At 30.3% G+C, this 21204-nt stretch overlaps 3 protein-coding genes across 6 annotated transcripts; 1 reads left to right on the forward strand and 2 right to left on the reverse strand.

Annotated features, from left to right (window-relative positions):
• Positions 1-642: 642 nt before the first annotated feature.
• On the reverse strand, positions 643-7537 carry LOC116765858 (uncharacterized). 3 transcript variants are annotated; one of them, XM_032655482.2, is made up of 5 exons: positions 7417-7537; positions 2537-2686; positions 2156-2292; positions 1215-1375; positions 643-1069 (listed from the first exon to the last, which is right to left on the reverse strand). In XM_032655482.2, exons 2-5 carry the CDS (start codon positions 2648-2650, stop codon positions 930-932), a joined length of 552 nt encoding a protein of 183 aa, XP_032511373.1. In that variant the 5' UTR covers positions 2651-2686; positions 7417-7537; the 3' UTR covers positions 643-929. The 3 variants fall into 3 exon arrangements, with proteins under 3 accessions (XP_032511373.1, XP_032511374.1, XP_032511372.1); XM_032655483.2 differs by having other exon boundaries at positions 2537-2709; XM_032655481.2 differs by having other exon boundaries at positions 7341-7430.
• LOC116765856 (uncharacterized) lies at positions 6132-16093 on the forward strand. Of its 2 annotated transcripts, none has more exons than XM_061521817.1 (7): positions 6132-6289; positions 12839-12979; positions 13333-13440; positions 13869-14024; positions 14383-14546; positions 14915-15068; positions 15417-16093. In XM_061521817.1, exons 1-7 carry the CDS (start codon positions 6257-6259, stop codon positions 15537-15539), a joined length of 879 nt encoding a protein of 292 aa, XP_061377801.1. In that variant the 5' UTR covers positions 6132-6256; the 3' UTR covers positions 15540-16093. The 2 variants fall into 2 exon arrangements, with proteins under 2 accessions (XP_061377801.1, XP_032511370.1); XM_032655479.2 differs by having other exon boundaries at positions 14927-15068.
• Positions 16094-16205: 112 nt separating this feature from the next.
• Positions 16206-17193, reverse strand: LOC116765857 (uncharacterized). Its single transcript, XM_032655480.2, has 2 exons — positions 16827-17193; positions 16206-16750 (listed from the first exon to the last, which is right to left on the reverse strand). Exons 1-2 carry the CDS (start codon positions 17006-17008, stop codon positions 16264-16266), a joined length of 669 nt encoding a protein of 222 aa, XP_032511371.2. The 5' UTR covers positions 17009-17193; the 3' UTR covers positions 16206-16263.
• Between the last annotated feature and the right edge of the window lie 4011 nt (positions 17194-21204).

Consider the following 21204-nt stretch of genomic DNA (forward strand, 5'->3'; position numbering starts at 1 on the left):
AATTACTTCGTTTTCAAGCCTACATCAGTATCTGTGAATCACTATTTAAATCGGGCGTCCCATTTGAAAGTTATCATAATAAAAGTTTAATAATTCTCAAAATTAAATAGGATATTGTATATTTTTTGTAAAGAGCCCTTGCGAAGCCGGGGCTGGTACCTAGTTTTAAATAAGAGCGTTTAGGTCGGCCATTTGTTTACACTTTACACTAAATAGAAATTATTCACATCGAGTATATATAGATAAAAGATGCATAATAAACAATATAAAACAATAAATATACTAAAAAGTTCTTTGCTGAAGTATCGAATCTGTTACAGCTGTTTTGCTTGACGCCATCTTCCAAAAAATAGACTAAAACACGACGTTATAAATTATCTGTAAATTATTAAAAAAAGTACTGGAATGTAAAAAGGTTCTTCATCGTTTCATATTACAAATTATAGGTATGTATATTATTTATTATACGTTGTATTTTTTGTGATAATGTTTCAGGAACCAATTACGGATTCATATTATGTATGGAACTTATAATTGAGAAAACATTCGTAAGCTTTTTATAGTTTAACCATTGTTTATTAAAAGACTGGTACATTATTGAAAAGCTATTCATGTAGGTATAAAGTAAAATAAAAAATACTATTATAATAAGCGTATGTTTTTATGCAGTAAGTAATATTACACCTGTTGGTAAATCCGCTTCGGCATTCTTGAAGGGACAATAAAAATTGATTAACGTTGATTGAAGATATTTTTTTCCTATACGTGTCATTAATATTTATATTACATCAATCTCGGATGTCTGTGAAGTTTAAGGCTGATTTGTAGATAGATAGAAGTATAGTTTTGAGTTTTAAATTAAAACTGAGGACATACCATAGAACACACAAAATCTGTGTTTGAATCATGTGAATGTATAATAGAAAACTTCATTGGGAGATGTCTTTAAGCGCGTGATGTCTGGCGTGTTGGACGTGGCGTGATCGACGAGCGTTGTCACGAGCGTCGCGTTCAGAACGCTCGTAGAGACGTCGAACACCCGCGTCTCGGACGCATTGAGAGAACGCGCCTTCAACATAATGACAATAATAAACAGAATTTTATAAGAATTAAATGTTCAAACCTTAATTGGAATATCTTATTTTGGTATAAATTGATTTTAAGTAGAGACCGATGCAGATGAATTTAAAATAAAAAATAGTTATAGCACTTGCCAATGGTATCCCAGCATTTAATGACGTCATCGTTGGTGGCGTTGTCGTAACAGTCTATGAGTTTTTTTTTTATGTCAGCACACACCGGCTCGACGCTCACCATGTTCGCCGTACGAACCTCCACCCGGTTTACCAAAGCGTTCATATTGTCCACTGTTATACTATAAGCATTGTTAATATTTATGTTAGAATTAGCTTGTATAGAAGTAGTAGTTGGTAATGGTAGTGTAAAAATCATATATTTTATAACTTCGTAAAGATACAAAAATATTTTTAATGAATAGATGCAGTTAAATGATATATTAATAAAAAAAAGGCAACGTGTACGAGGACAAAGTTTCTATAAATATAGATGAATAATTTTATTTCTATGTACGCTGACAAAACGCAATAGTGTTAATACTCCTTGCCGCTACAAAATTTTTGGTCAAATCAATGAAATTGTGAGTCACAAATTATTGTACAATCCCGAAACCGGTTTCAATGTCAAGGAAGGTCGGATTTTTAAGAAGAATCATACATTTCAATGAGGAAAGAATTTGGTAAAAAAATCCGGGAAGAACATTTATTAAAACGCTTCGAGACGAAAACAATATAAAAATGTATATTGCAAGCATTATTGGCTGTAAACGTAGATGGACATAATTCAAGATGATTAAAAAAGTTATTTATGTGAAATATTTACATTAACTTGAACATTGTAAAGACGAAGTTATTTATTTACTTATTATGGTTTTATTTTATTTCTATATGAAATTAATAAGATGTTATAAATAAAACATGACACGTATGAGTTGACTAATTCGTTTACCTGTAACTGCTTAGTGCCCTTGATAACAGGATTTAAATTTCGATCATTTTATGTTTACTATGGTCAATGACGCAACTTTCATATTTATATTGAAACTTCGGACACAATGTAAGTTAAAAACAAATGTTACCCAAATCTTTCCGAATGATTGTCGTCCAAGCATTTTAGTTTCTCCATGTATATCATGTCTTTGTAATCCTCTTTCGCTTTTGTCAACTTTAAGTTTGTTCCGCGTGTTAATGTCGCATCTTCAACGAGCCTCTCCACCTACAGAATTAATTTTATTAACATAATATAGTGATTTGAGGAAAATTTATGGCCGGTTTAGTTTGTAGTTGTACTTTAAATTTGATTAAAATTAATTCGTGAATGCTTATTGGGTATAGGTATTGACTAGTAGTAGACACAGTTTAAAAAAAAGCATCGTTACAACTGTCAAAGTCATAACATTGTGACACTACGAAACATTTTAAAATTTAAAACTATTAGGTTATATATATTTGATAAATACCATTTTATTTGAAATGCTGATTCTGTTTTCTTCTTCTGAACTTTCTTTAGATGCCGGTGGGTGCTCTCGAGGTCGTTGGAAGTGCGTGGCCCGGACTGATTGGTTGCTGCCCATTTTGTAATCGAATTCAAAGCTAGATGTAGGATTGATCTGCCGATGTAAAAATTTGGTCCCTAAATTAACAGAGGAATATTAAATTATAAGAGAAAATCATTTTAAATTATACTGTGTTCGAAACATTTTAAAATGTTTGTTACCAATATTAATTTTTCTTTTATCGACATTTGGAAGAGCTCTTCATCAAGTATTTGAAATTAATAAATACGCATTTTGTTTTAAAAGATATTAGTCACAATCTAACTTTTTTTAAATTAAATAGTAATTAAAACGTGGCATAAAAGGAATCGACTGGGAGTCGTAAAAGGTATAATTGGATTAATATTTGGATGCCATTAGTATAAGTCTAACAAGACGAATGACGAATGTCTAAGAGATTTAACGATAAAGATCGCCAAATAACAGAGTCACGGTTAACAAGGGGTAAAAGATTCAATGTATGGCTATTTAGATCATACGTCTTAAGGTCATTCAAATATATATATATTTTGATATTTGAGAAAAAAAAAATTTGTGCATTTTTGAACTGTAATAACCTGTCAGTGCTTACTATTCGCCATTACGAACTTTTTATATTATATCTAGAATATAATCACGATCAGTAATCATAAGCTATCCGTTTAAAATCGACTCTCTAAGAGATTTTTCATTAGTTATCATCTAGCCTTGAGTTTTTCGTGATCCCCCGATTATAATTACCAGCGTAGCATCGGAATAGCAACCACATTCATGGAATAAAATTTGCATTCATTTACATCGGAGAATAAAGATGGCAGGAGTTGAAAGATTAAAGAAAAATATAAAATTATACGGCGAAAAAAAAAAAAAATACGGAGAGTATCATTAAGAATCCAACCATTTTAAGTTAAAAAATAGTTTAAAATTCAGAAGAAAATAAAGCATCGTGTTCACTATTTAAGTTTTTTTTTTTAATAAATATTTTAAAAAAATTCTATTTTTATACGTAAAAATGCCGCTTTCTTAATTTTTAATAATTTTACTTCATACTAATAAATAGTATTTTGCAAGTGTTTAAAAATTATATTCATTATAATAAAACAAAAATAAATATTCGGTTGTATAGAATTAAAATTTTCAATTATAATCACGAGAGTAACATTATTTTTTAGCAGAGTAATAAAACTAATATCTCACGTCAGAAGTCGCGCTCATGAACTAGTGTCGAATAAATGCAAACAAGAGGTTAGTAATGTCTTATCGTTTGGAAGATTTACAGCGAAATTTTATTTGAAAATTATACGACATCAATAAATCAATAATCGTAGTACCACTTTAAGGTTGTTCATTCACAATCCTGCTTTCATTATTTAACATCTAGATGTAACAGAATCTGTCAAGTATCGGCATTTTGTATTCGTGCAATGCAATCCCAAGTTATACATGTTTAAGTTTAAGATTTAAGAAATTTTTTGTTATGAAGCTGCATTTATATTTATCGTACTTATAACTGAAAACGAATGTTTATAAAAATTATGTGAAGTACAATTTTAATGAAATAATTTAAATACCGAACTCAAATATATTGTTGCTTAATATTTTCTAGTACATATAACGAATTGTTTCAAATAAAAGTATCCAAAAAATGTGTTTAATAATTTATTTTTCAAGGAATTGTTTTTTAATTATCCGTATATGGGACCTTGACCATCTCACCCAACGGACATAGTACAACAGTTAATAAACTCGGTGGGCTGGTTGAGAAAGAAATTATTTATGTTTTACACACTTAATGTTTATTAAAAATATTATTAAATACTAAATACAATAAAGTTACAAGTATTTTAATTAATTATTAACTTGTTGGAAGACAATATGTAAAGAACAGAATAGGTACCTATTTACAAGAATAAATAGACTTTTCTGATATGATAAGAATTATTAAATCAATACATGTGTTAAAACTTAAAATCCTTAACGTGGAACTAATAGATGGCTGATGAATATCTTTTAAGATAAAAAAGATATAAGATACCACGGATGTTGAGGATGAACGGCTGTCTTTTAAATAATTACATTGCGCTTAAGATATGTCACTAATGATTGATATCGTCTGTGAGCTATACGAATACGATTGAGATTTGCAGAGACAATTTATCTTAATTTTTACGACTATATTATTCACGACATTATTTCTCTTAAAAAACGAAATCATGTTATATTGACGTCTAGGACTTTCGCGAGTATTCATTCAAATAAAACTAGTATTTTTCGTATTTCAACAACCGTGATCACGGCGGCGAAAAGTAAGCGAAACGTCGGTGTTATGTAGATTTTGAAATAATAAAATTCGTGTTATAAATCCGTGAAATATTAGTTTTATCGTGTTATATATCTTTGTGTTCAAATTAACATCCCGACATGATATTCGACAATATTTATGGAGTTTGAATAGCAGTGAATTTAATCCGTTCTGTTAGAAAACTTAGTTTGTTAAAGCTTTTGTTGCCTGTCAGTGATGTATAAGTACTATGTGATTTGACAGTAAAGGTGAAGGTTATATATTAATAAATATGAAAATATTTGTCCTATGAGTTCCTTAATGTGACTTAATGTGACTTCGTATGTAGACTATAAAATTCTCTTGTCCGTTTTTTTAAATTATGAAAAGCGTTTATTAGCATTTTTGTTCCACGGTTAAACCCCTCGATGAACTTCAAGACGGGTTCCACATACCTTATTAATAACCTCCTTAACTCGTATTAAAGTTACCTATATTTATAGCACGATTAAATTACCAGTTAGCGTCCGTTTGTTTGCGTTAAAAAGACCGCAACCTTCTTAATTTGTACCGCGGTGTTATTTCAGGAAGTAACGTCGGTTTGTTGGTTAACATACATAAGTTCCTGACAATACGTATATATAAATAGATCCGTTTTAATTTTGATTTCCGAAGGAATTATAAGTATGGTAATTGCTAGTGCATTTGCATGAGATTTTCTCTGGATGAGAATCTTTTTTCTCAATTAGCCGTTTAGGTATACTGTTTGGTACGCTATCTTAATGCTCTGAATCAGTGAAACCTTTTACCATAATTCAACGCTGTTCCAATAACGATGGCGTTGTCAGAGGGTTGCGGAGTTTATGATTGCGTCGTAGAAACAATTTTGATATAATTGAGATTGATTTTGATACAAAAAACTTGAAGGTATTATAACTAAGAAATATAATATCTATCAATGATGATATATTATAAAAAATATAACGAAATAAACATGACGTAAATTATCTCAGCCAACGTCGTAGTATACACATGAGTTTGTTTTTTTTAATAAAAACCTTTACTAGACCAATGGTAGACGAATTGACACCTATGCATTAATGACAGGTGCCAACAGACACACAAACTCCGTCTAAATGCCCGTTTTCAGACTATTGCTAGTTCTGGATTGACAGTTTTCCGTGCCTCTTTAAAAAACTTCGTTGTAATTTAAACAAGGGTCATGTGTCGTGAGGATGAGTATGTAAACAGGTTTGGCGAGTGAGGGGAGGGAGGTTGAGATGACTTCATAGGAGGCTGCGGTATATAGGAGATGAGCTCGAGCCTCGCTATACTGTTCACACTTGACGAGTGAAAGATTAAAGATGCTGCGTTTTGGAACATTCCTCGCTATCACCGTGAGTATACATTTCCTGTTTTATTATAGAATTTTATTTAAATTAAAGAGATTTATATTAAAAATTTATTTTTTACAATAATTACTTTGTGTTATTAATATATTTTATATAATTATAAATTTAGTTTTTTATATTTTTTGTTCTTGAGATATTTCAGTTGGATCTATTAGCATTAAAGAATTTAATTCGGACTAAATATTTGAGTAACGAAACTTCTTCAATTATTTTAACTTTAACAAACAGGTAACGAATTCGCGTATATATAAAAAAAATAACAACGAACACACGTACATAGTGACGAATATGACAAAGGCCTGTTTAACTGTACATTGTTCAGAAACCAATAAACTTCGAAAGATATGTTCGGAAGAACATAAATATAAATCTATTATATAAACAATAATATAGTAAATAATAATAATAATTTTTACAATTACCATTAATTTTATATATAAGTTATATATTGACACGAAAGAAATATAAAAGAATTATTATATATTTGTTATAATTCAAAATTCAATTATCGATTGTATTAATTTTAACGTAATAGAAAAAATTAACGCAAAATTACTAAAATACTACGTTATATTATTTATTGAGGTCTGTTGCAACGTAATGCGTACCTGAATAAATTCTTGAAGAAAACGTCAATGAAATAATATAAATTAACTTATAGTATATATTTTAAATCGGCTCTGCCTTCAGTCCTTGACTTCTATCAATATTAAATAACATTAGTCTATTTTTACATATCTATGTAGTACGTATATTATTGTGATAGCTACATCAATGTAAATAAAATATATATATAATGTTTATAATCGTAACATTAGAAATTGTATTAATGAAAATATATATATATATATTTAAACAAAACTGGAAGATGATTCATACGAGTTATGTTTTCAAACTATAATGATTAAAATTATTAATTATAGAAAAAATATTAATCACCTGTAACTTTACTATCAAGTTTCTAAGCCGGAGTTTGTGTCGAATTTTTTAACAAAATAACTTAATATAAATAACAAACAAGATTAAAATGACGAACCGTCATTGCATTGTGCACTCCGTTCAATGATTCCTTACTATTATATCATAACTTTGGAAAGCAACAAGTTACTCACTGTTCCACGAAAATGTTTGACCTTTGATTTGTAACAAAGCAAGTTCTCAAAAATATTATGATGTTCTTTACAAAAAATTTGCCTGCTCTTGTGACATTTTGAATGTATCTGTCAGCGTCAATGTCGCAATAAAACCTCGTGAAAATACGTCTCGTATGAAACAACATTTCAAGGTTTAAGAAGAAATAACTTACACGCTTATCAGCTTCTTTAATTATTGTTTCCGGTTTTGGTCTCAATACATTTCTTATTCATAATCTCGATAAGACGTATAACATTTAAATCCCCTGTTTCACCTGAAAGTCTGTATTAAAGCATGCATTTTAACATCTTGTTTTGCTTTAAACAAAAAAAAAATGTTTATGTAACTCTTGAAATTAACTTAATTTATAATTGTAATTTATTTGCGTCAGTTTTTTAAATTGAATATTTTAATTTATTTTACACGTTTTCAAGACGAGTAATATTTTTATATCCAAATTTTAAGGCACAAGATCCAAAAGCTAAGATATGTAATATTATTATTGTATTAAACTATTTAAAAGGTGGCTTATTCAAATATTTGTAAACAGAAGCAAATATATTTTTACAACGAAACCAAATTTATATATAGAAATGACTAACAGAATTTATTTATATAGAAATATAAGTAAAATGTTTTACTGATTTAATATATACGCATACATACATACACATGTATTACAATAAATAAATTTCTTGCCTAAATTTGTTATTTAAATTAAGCTTTATAAAAAATAATTACTCATTAACTTGATTGTAATAAACTTATGATTAGACATGTTTATATACTATATTAATATTTTATCCGGGAAGTTAAATGCGATTATTGAATTATAGTACAAAAAATATAACAATGTCAAAATACCAGGTGACGTTAATGAGAACATTAATCACATATAAAACATCTTATACACGAACTTATAATTGTTTACAAAAACCAGCCACTTAATACGTAGCTATACCTTATTATGAATCGAAATGCCAACAATACAAAAATTAAGTTTTTTTTTTCAACAAGATGTAATTTAGTTAGAATTGTAACCTGTTTTTGTACCAAACGTCTTATTTATTTCGAATTATCGTTATTTAAATGTGACACGTCGCGGGACGAAACTAGTTTATAAATAATGTCTTCGTAATGGTTAAGTCCGGTCTGGTGGATTCGGTCAAAGTCAAGGCGAGGAATAACAATCAAGAAAGCGTGGTTTCACCTAATATGTACGAAAAAAATGAGGACTGTGCCTAAGTGAATACATACATACATACTAAGTTTGCCGTCGCCAGGGCTAGTTTATATTGAGGAATAATAATCATGGCTAATATAATATAATTGTTTTATTATTTTTAATATTCATCTCGTCAAATGTAAGGGGATAAATTATTTTTATTTGTAATCCGTTCTGTCTGAAGGCATTAATAATATTTTTATAGCGAAACAAGTGTTGATAGAGCAATTCCTATCGCTTTATTTGTTTACATAAATCTCACGTCGTATTTAATAAGTAGAGATCGAAATTCAGACAAAGTGAATCTCACACGGTCTAGTAACCTTAATGAATGACAATATGTTGTAGTATAAAATAATGATGGAGTATATATTTAAACACGGCATATCTGTGTACTTCTTAAATAATGCATGTTTACTATCTGTGACGTTACAAATAATATGACTAGATTAGGGTTGTACACGATGGACAATAAAATTGATATGATCTGAAATAAAGACACGTACATATGATTGGGCGCAGGTGACTGTCATTTGGATGAATTGAGTTAATTCTGTGCTTGGAATAGATGGGATAAAGTGTATGAGTGTCTTCAGCATATATTTAAATATTATTTATTTGTTTTTATTTATTCACTCTTTAATGCTAAAGTAATTTTCAATCAGAGAACATAAAAGTATCTGATTAAACATAAAAAATATAAAATAAGTTTTTTTTTTAATATTGCGCTTTATACACGTTTTGGCTAGATTCTAGAATGATCAGACGATGAAAAGTCGTCCGTAAAAAATTATAAATTACATAAGTGACACGGACTAGTGCTGTTGATAAACTAAAATTATTATGTCTGTATATACATTAACAAATTAAAATAGTTTACAACTGTAAATATTCTAATAAATAATCACCATTAAAAACGACAATATTTATTATAATAATCAAAAGTTGTAACACATTTTCTTGTACATATTATATGAGGATGAGATCATAACGACCTTGTCCTTCAAAACTCAAATTTCCTGCGAATCGTATTTTAATAAATCTATACAAATATTACGTAAAACGCGTTTGACATATTTCTAGAATGTTTATTCAAATGCCGCCCTAAAAGGAAAAGTTATGGCTGCGTTCAGTGGTAATAAACTTAATTTGAAGTTTATTGAATAGAAATAACAAATCAACATGTCTATTTTACATAAAAAAATAATCTAGAATAATTTTAAACTTGTTTTTATATTGTATTAAATATTTGATATTTTTATATCGACTATTTTGATTATTTTGATATTTTTATATAGACTCTCGTGCGGATGTCGTTCTTGAGACATTCCTGTAATTAATCACGTATTGAAATTTAAAAAATAAATCGTACGTCTCGTAGCTTCATTAACATAATCGTGAATGTTTGAACGCATTAAGACGGAACTGTTTAAAACGGAACATTGTAATAAGTTGGATCATCGTTAATTAATAATTAATATATTTTAATTTAAAATGCAAATTGTAATTTTAAATCTTTTATAAGTGTTGTTTTGTAAACTATTATTTATTAACAAAACGAACGATATGTAACTTGAGCACAAGTTAACTTCGCTACGCTACAAACGACTTATTTTCCGTTTTTCACTCAATAACCTTCATTAACGCGATAGTTTAACGATCAAAAACTTGAGGTAAGAACAGAGTGTATTTTATATCAGCGAAGTAATTTAAAATAATTGATATGGGTTGGAAAATTTGAAACTAACGGCACAGACAAGGTTAAGCTTTTTTGTCGAATACGAAGCAGTAAAACAATTTATATAAAAAATAGCAATTATAATAATTAAACACTGACTTATAAATTTTGGATTTCCCGTCGCGGGTTCGTATGAGACTCGTTTCATTGTCTATTAACAAAAGCGGAGCCTGAAACCTAAACTCAATTAAAGACGATTGAAAAAACCAATACAATAAATATTATTAGGGGAGAATAGATCTATGTACAGATTATGTGATTATAAACTTTTTTTATTAATGTAATACTTAGCAAAAATTAAATTTTATTTATAACAGGTAAAGTTTCCTCGATAATAATTGTAAACTCTTTTGGACGTTTATTTTGAAATGAGCGTGTGAAAATATGTACTATTCTTTTTTTTTACAAATTTCATAACGAAAATATTTTACCAAATATGTACTAAAATTACTTATAGTATATTACTAGCGATCGATAAAATGTATGTATGAATGAATAGTTATCAATTACTTCGTTCGTAAATACGTTATTGATAGTTTGAATTTTTAACTACGTATACAACCTCATTTTTCGTACACAAATAAATCTATTATTGTAATGTCAGAGGTCAAGGAAAACAAACAAAGTGATCTAATTCTGAATGACATCAAATCATACTCATTACGAGACACGAACAGGGTGAAGCTATGAGTATTAATACTGTTTTTCAACCTTCAGAGTGTTTCAGTGAGCATTGTTACATTGCGTAACTTTATTAACACATCCGTATGTGTGATTTATATGAAATGTTTATCGAATTAGTATGATATAAAAATATGTTTAAATAAAAAGAATATTTTAGAGCACATTCGTGTTTATTTAATTTGGATATAAATAGATTTAAACAACGGATGTTTTATCGTCGGAATAAAATTACATGACTGCTATAGTTAAGATCAATAATGGTATGTACATATATTATAAAAACGTTTTAAGTTTAGTATTAGCTCAAAACAGCTTGCTATAAGATTTTCCAGAAGAATTACAACTGTAAAATCATAAAGCTGTGTACAGAATAGATGTGCATATGAATTCTAATTTGAACGTGTCTTCGAATGAAGGTTAGGAGTTGTTGCGTTTGTATAACGTAAATTGCACCTCTCTCGCTCAGTCACACGTAGAAATACAATCTCAAAGTTGTGTTTGTACAATGACGTAATATTAGTGTATGTTTTTAAACATTTACTACATATTTAGTGTTACATAACATCTGTGTTTATAATGTACATAAGATTTTAATTGTGAAGCTAATTGTATGAAACACAATTTATATTATTCTAAGGAGCACATTAAACGAAACAAGTTTTGAGATATGAGATAGGTTTATTTTTGCTTTAAAAATAAAATTAATATTTATATAATGAAGTGGAATAATTCCGAGCTAGCACTCGTGTAATTTAAAGGGGAACTTAAGAAAATATTTGATGATTAGATAAATTAAATATACGTTAATTATGCAATGTAAATGTTTACTAACTCTACGTGTGAGCTGTGACGACTCTACAAGATACAATTCCGGTTTGGTCAAATGAATTAGACGATCTCGGCTTTCCTCGTGTTTTATTATGAAATAGATTTCACAACATAGTTTGTTGACCATCTCTCTGTATAGACGACTTTAGACACAGACATCGATATATTTAAGTTTGTATGAATGTTTGCGTCTTGAATAACTGTCAATCCTTTATGTTTCTTATGTCAAAATAATAAGATTTATAATCTGTGATTAATTCATTTCAGGTTTACATATAAATAACATCAATCAGAGAAATGTATTAGTTATTTTTTATTTTATTAATTATACTACTTCAACGTATGCATTATGTATGATATTAAACATTATGTTACGTGGTAGGCGAATAGCAATTTTTTTTTGAGCCCATTAAATATATATGTAAATAAAACTGGTCTAGACATGTCGGTGTCGGTTTTTAATATTCTGATATCAATGTGACTTACAAAGATGTTGAAATAAATAATTAAAAAAAATAATAATGCGATTAAGGTCATATATATTACTTTGAATTGACTTCCAGTACCTACATATAATATATTATATTATCGTTTTTTTGATAAAAGATAATAATGAGATCTAAGACTTTCGCGAGTATTCATTTAAATGAAACTAATATTTTTCGGATTACTACGCGTTATTCTCTTATTATTATAATCTTTATACTCCCGACGTATCGGTTACTTCGCAGCAACCGTGATCGCGGACAGGCGAGGTGTCTGATAACAGTAAAGCAACCGAAACGTCGGGAGTATGCAGTTTTTAAAAATAATAAAATAGGCGTAGTATAAAACAAAAAATATTAGATACTAGATGATTATATTTCTTTTAGGTTTATATTGTAACAGTTGTAGATTCATATTAAAACATTTATTCCATCTCCAGGTGGCGCTAGCTGCAGCGGCTCCTAATCCAGTCTCTCACATCTTAGAGCTGGACCTGTCTCCAGAGGAGGCACAGAAGTATCTTCAGAGTCCTCCCTTCAGTGAACCGGCTCTCTCCGGACGTACTGCTATTTTGCCTTTGGTGAGTTTATCTAGTGCTTTGTAACCAAAGTGTAAAATATACCTACAAAAAAATCTAGATAACACAACTGTTTGCAATATTTAACACAATTATTAAGGAGCGGAGAAGAAAAGTAAAATAAAGTTAAATCCAAAAGATGATTTTATTTAAAAGCGACATGATGTAATTCGATATACGGATGTCATGAATAAAATATGAGAGATATTATTTTACGAATAAAAAATATTCTCCGTGTATTCAAATACCCATTCGACATTAAATTTGTATAAATTATAACACGCAGCTCTTTGACAAGTCTTTTTTATTGCTAACGTCCTGCCCAAACCCAATTTTAGCAAAGCAACATATTTCAGATTAAATTCAATGACCCGAGGTTTCGTTCGGCGGAGGCCGGGCCCACGTACGGGCATTATTGGAAGAATGGACACGAAATTGAAAACCCAGAGGACTACGTTGAAGAGGTATTTTTGGTCACTTATTTGTTTGAATATTTCTTGCGTTCTCACATTTTAAACTATTAAGGAAACCTTTATCAATTCTAATAAGGTTTCCAAGTTTATTTCGTTATTACGATTGAGATTAAAGGGTTTTTAATATGGTATTGCTTGTAATTATTCGTGTTATTTGATAAATTTAAAAATAATAATAATAATAATAAAGAAACAAGCTAAACTTATCTTTAGTGTCCTGGAGTTCATATAAGTTACCTTCATAAAGAAGACAGTTTTTTATTTTGTGGTTTATTTTTATAAAATATTAAGAAATACGAACCTTTCGAAGTAACTCAATATTTCGATAAACAAATACTATAAAAAGAAGAAGAAAACGACTTAATGCTGTATTATGTATTCGTTTTTAAAAAACTTTAAATTTCCATCACATTTTATAGGTATACGACGCAAAACAATTTCACGGACAAGACGGCTTAGGTGCTTACGGTTACGGCTATGAGACTCCTGAATCAGCGAAGGTCGAGAATAGAGTACGTTCGGGAAATGTTCAAGGTTCATACACGTACAGGGACGGGAATAACGAACTCATCAAGGTCAGTGGAAGAAATATTTAGATGAGACCAATTGCTAATTAAATATAACTTATAAAAAAAGCATTTGATCTTACTGAGATCTGAGACTTTCGCGAGTATTCATTTATATAAAACTAATATTTTCGGATTACTACGCTTTATTTTATTATTTTAAAAATACATAATCCTGTAGTTTCGGTTACATCACTTCTGCCCGTGGTCACGCTTGCTGCAAAATAACCGAAACGTCGGAAATATGTACTCTTAAATTTATAAAATTACGCTTAATAATCCGAAAATATTATTCTCATTCATATAATCCTAGAAATAATACTGTTATCATGAAATATATTTGATGTCGATTGTTTTCGTGTCGCAGGTGCGTTACTGGTCTGACGGCACAGGTTTCCACCAGGAAGACAACATCCCCAAGGTGGTGTTGAAGCCTGTTGAAGAAGCGGAAGACGTGAGACAGGCTCGTCTCGCCCACGAGAAGGCTTGGCAGGAGGCCGCCGCCGCCGCTCGCAAGCAGCCAGACCCTCAGTCAGTGATTTATTTAGCAAAAGAACTTTTATTACTCCGCTATATTGTATTACGTAATGTTCACAGCCTGAGCGAGATATGTCCATTTTATTTTTGTATTCCAAGAGGTTATATTTTTGACGACAACCATTAAAATATTTAAAGTTGCTAAGTTTGGTAGCTATATTGTGATAATGTGACGAAGAAGAAACTTACCCAATCCAAAGTTTTCTGATTAATACTAATGGCTTCCAAGAAAATTTTATATCCAATGACTCAAAGTCCAATTCTCATATATTCATTTGAATGGATCGTTTTGTTAAATTAAAATAATAAAGTAAAATAATTTTTAGACTAAAATAATATAATTATAATATTCTAATTGATAGAGTTTATTACAGAGGAGAGTACTACAGGCAATACAACTACCAGCCAAGTGTTGCGGAGCCCCAGCCTGACTACCAACCATCAGCGTCAGAGCCTCGTCAGTACTATGAACAGAACGTCGCTCCCTCTACCACCTCCACCACTCCTGAACCCACCGTACGTATTCCGCTCAAACCATCTATGATTGATGAACCCATAGATATAACTAATCTATAGATACCAAAGACACGTCCCTGGACCTTTTTTTTTATTATGTCAGGCAACCAGGTTGCATCATAATCAATAATTAATCGGATTTTAAGATGACAATGAAAATATTTTTCTGCTTTTAACAACTGAATTTATATTATTTTCATTATAAAATAATCTCAAAATATAAAAAATCATATTAAATTTATTGTAAGACTGTATTACGTTAAAGTTAGAAATTTATTTTCCTATTTCATATAAATATTGATAGTCAAATATTGAAGATTATGTAATTCAATTTGTTTCTTCATACAGGGTCCTCCACGAGGTTTCTTCTACAGCTTCAACTACCCCGTGTCCATCCTCGTCCCCAAGAACGAGGAACAGCTTGGCAGCAGTTACTCCAAACAGACAGTTACTTCGGCGCGTCAAAACTGATATAACGTATACCAATAACGAGTAAATTAGAATTAATCATAGTTATAGATATAAAAGATTTGCTCAGTATTTCAAAAACATACAAAAAAATACAACTGAAAGAATCGCTATGACTCGATCAATCGATTTCTAAACATTAATGTTTCGTCATCGATTTCTGATCGATATGAGGGTAAAAGCATTGCCGTTTATATTAAGTAGGTTAAGTAAGCGATATACATACAATTCGTTGCACCTAATTATGTCTCGAACGACATACATTTAAGGTGCACTTGAAAGTAATGATAACTAGATTTATATTGTCGATATGAAAATTATAACAAAATATTAAATACTTTAATTGGACTGGAGTTTAAAAGTGTAACTCGAAATTTTTGTTACGTGAAAACAGATAGCTTTTTATTGATTTTATTTTTTATATTGATGAGAATATTTATTTCTTATTTGCTTAGTAAGTTAAACTCTTGAACCCAGTCTTAATTTTTTGTATTTCCACAAGACTCGTGCCAGTAAATATGTAACTTTGTTAAAATAAAATACATCATGAATGAAAACGCAAGCATTTTTATTTCGTTTCTTCTACTAGTCTATTTTTATATTTTGACCTGATTTTGATTGTCTGGGAATATCATAAATATGTTTGAAGGCAAGAAAAATATAGCAGTTTTTTAAAGAAATAGGTGCAGGTTCATATATTACTTACATAATATACTCCTACTCATGTTCAAAATTGAGTTGGAAATATCAGTCTTTTGCCACCGAACGGTAGCATAACTAAAGGTTTGACAATTACTGGGTTATATTGAGCGTTTGTTTTCATATCATCCATGTTAGCTTCGGCTAAAATATCGCTGACAGTGTTGGGAGTGGGTCTTCGGAAAGGTAATCTTTGTCCGATGCCAGATATGATGCCTGATATTCCACTTCCTATCCAGGATATTGTATCTGGGACGTTAATTTCTATAGGGAGAAATGGTATAGCTGAAATAAAGTCTCCTATAGAAAATCTCCCATTTGGTAGCATTATTATGGCTTTTCTGCCATCGATGGTTGGTATAGGCTCAGCATCTATTACAACTGAATCGTCTTCGTCTTTAGTTTTTGCCTTCAGTTGTTGATCATATTGATGGCCGTTTTTTGGATCTACGTTCGCATCTGATTTTGTTTGTTCCTCGGGTAGGATGATTATTATTGGCTGGGGTTGGTTAGTCCTGTGGAATTATTTTGATTGAGAAATATTCTATTTAAATAAAGAAAATATAATGAAAAAAAATATTTATTGCTTACAACGTGTCCATGCTAAGAGGTGATATCGGATAGTATTGCTGCATCGCCTGTAGTTCCAACAGCTGCTGTTGTATGGGAGTTATCTGGTTTGACTGCAACCAGTGCAGCAGAGGTGCTCCTGATATCATTGATATTTGCAGCAACAGCAATAGCAACAAAATACAGTGGTTTCTGTATTCCATATCCACACTTAATAACTTCACTTTATTTTAAATATTTATACTCATCAAAATATTTATTTATTTTTGTAAGTTTTTTTTATGAGACACAAATTTCACACAGTATAACACCTTCTTGAATACGCTCTGTGTTCCGACTGTTTTCTTGTCAGGAAGTCAAAACGTGGACTCCAGATTCATTATTATTCATGTATTGCCATCACTTACTGACCTAGTGACAGGACTCGTGACCTTGCCATTGGCTTTCTTTTTGCTGTCTGTTTTGTAACTTTTTTATTGCTTCAAATCTTACCACGGGTTCTCGATGAGTTTGATCTCTTATATTAACTTGATGTGTCAGATTGTGCTACAGGTTCGTTCGTCTCAGAGCTAGCTAATAAACCGTCTCATAGAAGGCTGTGATCTTTAGTATGTGGGTACTTATTATACATTCTTTTCAATGTTTTCATATCATTATGCATCTTATATTTGTTACGATGTCATGTTTTTGCAGACGTTATTGATATGTGTGTTTCAAATATAATGCATTTTATGTAGTTTTTTTTTAAGTATATAATAATATTATAGACTGTTTTGTTATGTTATATACTTAAAATAAAACAACGATGTTTTAAATAAACATCGCTTCAGTATAATTAATATTTTTTTTGGACCATTTATTTCATTTTTTATAATAGAATGTTTTTTTAATTCTGAAAAGAAAACCAATAGGCTCTCATAGTATTGTAGTATTTTTTTACAAGCATTATTGAGGTTAATCGGCTATAACCTTACTAAATAGTGGTTTAACTGTTAGTTTGTAGGACAAACATTAAAATCTCGTAAATTTTAGAGATTAGTTAAATACTTTGTCAAACACGTACATTTTCAGTCGTTTAAATAATTGAATTTCGTTTTCTTTTAAATGTTGTGAGTCTTTTATATTTGCTATTTGAAATTACCAAGTAAAAAAGTATTTTATAAAAAACACTAAATAGATAACACCATCATCTAATCGAAATATATGATTGTTTTATATGTATATGCTCTTAAAACATTTTTAATGTCCAAGCGTTAATAGGGACTTAATTTTTTTTATTTATATTTTGTGTCCGAATATTAGTAGATGTATGTTTTTGAGTTTAAATAGTATAAATATTGAGCCAATAAATAATGTACAATGTGATGAATATTATTTGTACCTACTTTCATTAAATAAAGTTTCAATAAATCTTTAATTTTCGTTTAGATGAAAGCTATCGGACATATTTGATGTAAAGGTAATAAAATATCACAATCACAACACAGAAATTTTATTAAACTAAGTCAAAATAAATAAACAAGCACACTTGTAAAATGCAAAATATATCACTTTTTTTTTAAATTTAATTGGACAATTACTTAATATTATTCGGCTGGTCGTCATCAACTATGACGTCTATCTCAACTTCGTATGTTCCAGGCTTCGTTTGGGAAGGTCGGACGATAACTCCTGGTTTTTTGGATTCCGGCATGGTTTCGACCTCGTTCTCCAATGCATTGGCTTCTGGCACTTTGCTTTTGTCGTTGACTTCGACATCGGCTGGCAGACGCACTGACATCAGCCCTTGAACCTGCTGTACTAAATACTCTAAGAGAGGGCCAAATCTGGAGATGCCGTCCGTGGTTAGAATGGATCTCTCAGGTTCCCCCGCTTGCGGCTTCAGCACGAACATGTTGAAGTTAAGAGTTCTCCTGACCGGCTTAGCTGTTGCCTGATACATGCAGGCTATAGCAACTAAGGCGATCACTACACGAGAATACATCCTGATTCTTCAGCGTCCGACTTGAACGGAGATGGCCCCTACACTGCGCTCGTTGCGTTTTTGCCGCGCATCTAAACCCAGATAACGGGTCTTCAGCAAAAAGATCATAACTGCCCCGTCGCGCTATGTAAGTTGGTAATTGCAGCGTTCTCTCAACACCTTTCGTTTCGAAAGCGCACGTACTATCTCTGAGTCATCGTTAATGCCGACCAATTCAAACTGATCCCTTGCAATCTGATTTAAAGCAGATTAGGAGCGCTGTTTATAAGAAGTGAATACATTAAATAGTTCTTCGTAATTTGGTTGATAGAAAAAGCAACATTGTAATGTCAATAAAGATCTTTTGTTCGTATGCAGTCGGCCTACAGTCGATTCAGTAACAGATCATCTATAAGAGTTCAAAGGCGGTGTAATGACGGGTACATGAGGTGATAGTGTAATTGAATTTACAGCTATAGTTGATAATGATGCACTATCAAGGTCAGCCGTAAGTGGTTGTAATAACAAAATGCGGTTACTGGGATTTCTCATATTGTTTTTTCACAAATTGACCGGAAATTATAAAGATTTTTTATGCCCATTCATTAAAAGTGTTGTTAATAAGTGAGAGCTAACAGTCCTCTCTATTGCAATTAAATGTAAAAGGTGAAATTTTAATAAATGGAAAGACATTAGCGATTGAGGATTAAGCTTTAGTTACTTGTGTTTTTATGGTTTTAGAGAGAAAACTTATAAATAATGTTGTAAGAATTTATGGCCCCACTATAGCAATCAATTAATATATATATAAAAAAAATTATTTTGAAAATGGATTTCGCTTTTAAAATAGTGTTTAAATTTCTAGAATACTTTACAGAACATCTGGGTTTTTATTTTTACTTAAAAAAAAAACAATTAAATAATATAAATTATAACGATACATTATAATTATTAGTATTCAACTTTTGTTAGAGTTTTTTTTATATTAATAGAAGTAAATTACATCAATACTCGACTTATATTTTTCCAAATAAAGATAGTTACTATTAAAGGTTTGTCTGTTTTATCACTTCCTTATATCAGATAAGGTACAGGAAGTCAAGTGCATACAGGTCCAGCCGAGGGTAACGGTACCCATCTATATGATGAGGCTAGTTCTTACGTGTGTTAATTTATGCCTTATTTAAATCATTTGTAACCAGCAAGAACTACTATACAGTTGCATTTAATTCCTATTCAATTGAATTTTATTTTTTTATAAGATAAATTTGCTTTAATATTTCTTTTACGTAACGAAAAGTTTTCTTCAACAGTTTTTTCTCGTCAAATCATATTGAAGTTTTGTCTGAGATAGTCTGATAGATATTTGTCAAATGTTATTTTTGTATTATAAATGAAAATATATGTACATATCCATCACATGTACATACGTGGCATATTTTCACTGTGTACCGAAATTTTGAAATGACGTAGCAAACAAGTATAATAATTTTATTTTATTAGTACCTAATACTAATTGCTCTGAATGGTAATTTTTGTAACTTATGTAGGCTCAGCCCGTTACAACCTAGAATCTAGTTTAGAAAGCGTTTTCCAGCTTTTTATCGCTCTTGCATATTTGCATATTTTAAAGCTTTTGCATAGATTTGTTCAGATATAAAATAGAATATTGTGAATTATAATAATACAAGGATAATCTGTATTATACGTATCTATGTATATATATGGTGTTATCCGCGGTTATGCCTACGAACTATTTAGATATATAACTATTTAGATATTATATTAGTTAGTAATTCCGATACGTAAATATCATACATGTTTATTGTGGGAGCGAGAGCTATACCTATCAGCTAAATCTCTCTACAACCTACTAAAGACTTGGGCCTGTCCAGAACTAACATCAATTCTTTGTTGGAACTTACTTCGAAGACGGCCCAAGTAGTTTTTTTTTTCAGATTTGGTTAGGTAGAGAGAGGAGCATGGACGGTGGCATGGAGGTGAGCGTTTGACGCATGTTAGATAAGGGCCTCTTAAATCTATACCTGTGTCGCAAATCCTAGGCACTGTTGAAGTTAATCTGCCAGCAACGTGATGGACCCAACAGCCCCATGGTGACTCCATTGAATGCTAAGAAGTTTCGTCTGGTACTTCCGCATAAAAGTAGGAATATTTCGCAATAAATATTATTAGAGGGAGAATTAAAACGTAAAAGATAAGCGATTATTCAGTTCATTCTTCACAAGTTCCATTTCCAACCAATTTTTTTTAAGTTTACGTTATTGTTTTGGAACTTTTATTTTAATCGTTTTTACAGAAATTTATAAAAAAATAGTTTTAATAAGCATAGAAAACATCTATGTACCTACACCATGCAAGAACTTTTTGTGTTACAATATTTGTCTGATTTCATAATTGAAAAATAAAATATAATTT

The sequence above is a fragment of the Danaus plexippus genome, chromosome 11 (assembly GCF_018135715.1).
Source record: "Danaus plexippus chromosome 11, MEX_DaPlex, whole genome shotgun sequence".
NCBI classification, from domain to species: domain Eukaryota; kingdom Metazoa; phylum Arthropoda; class Insecta; order Lepidoptera; family Nymphalidae; genus Danaus; species Danaus plexippus.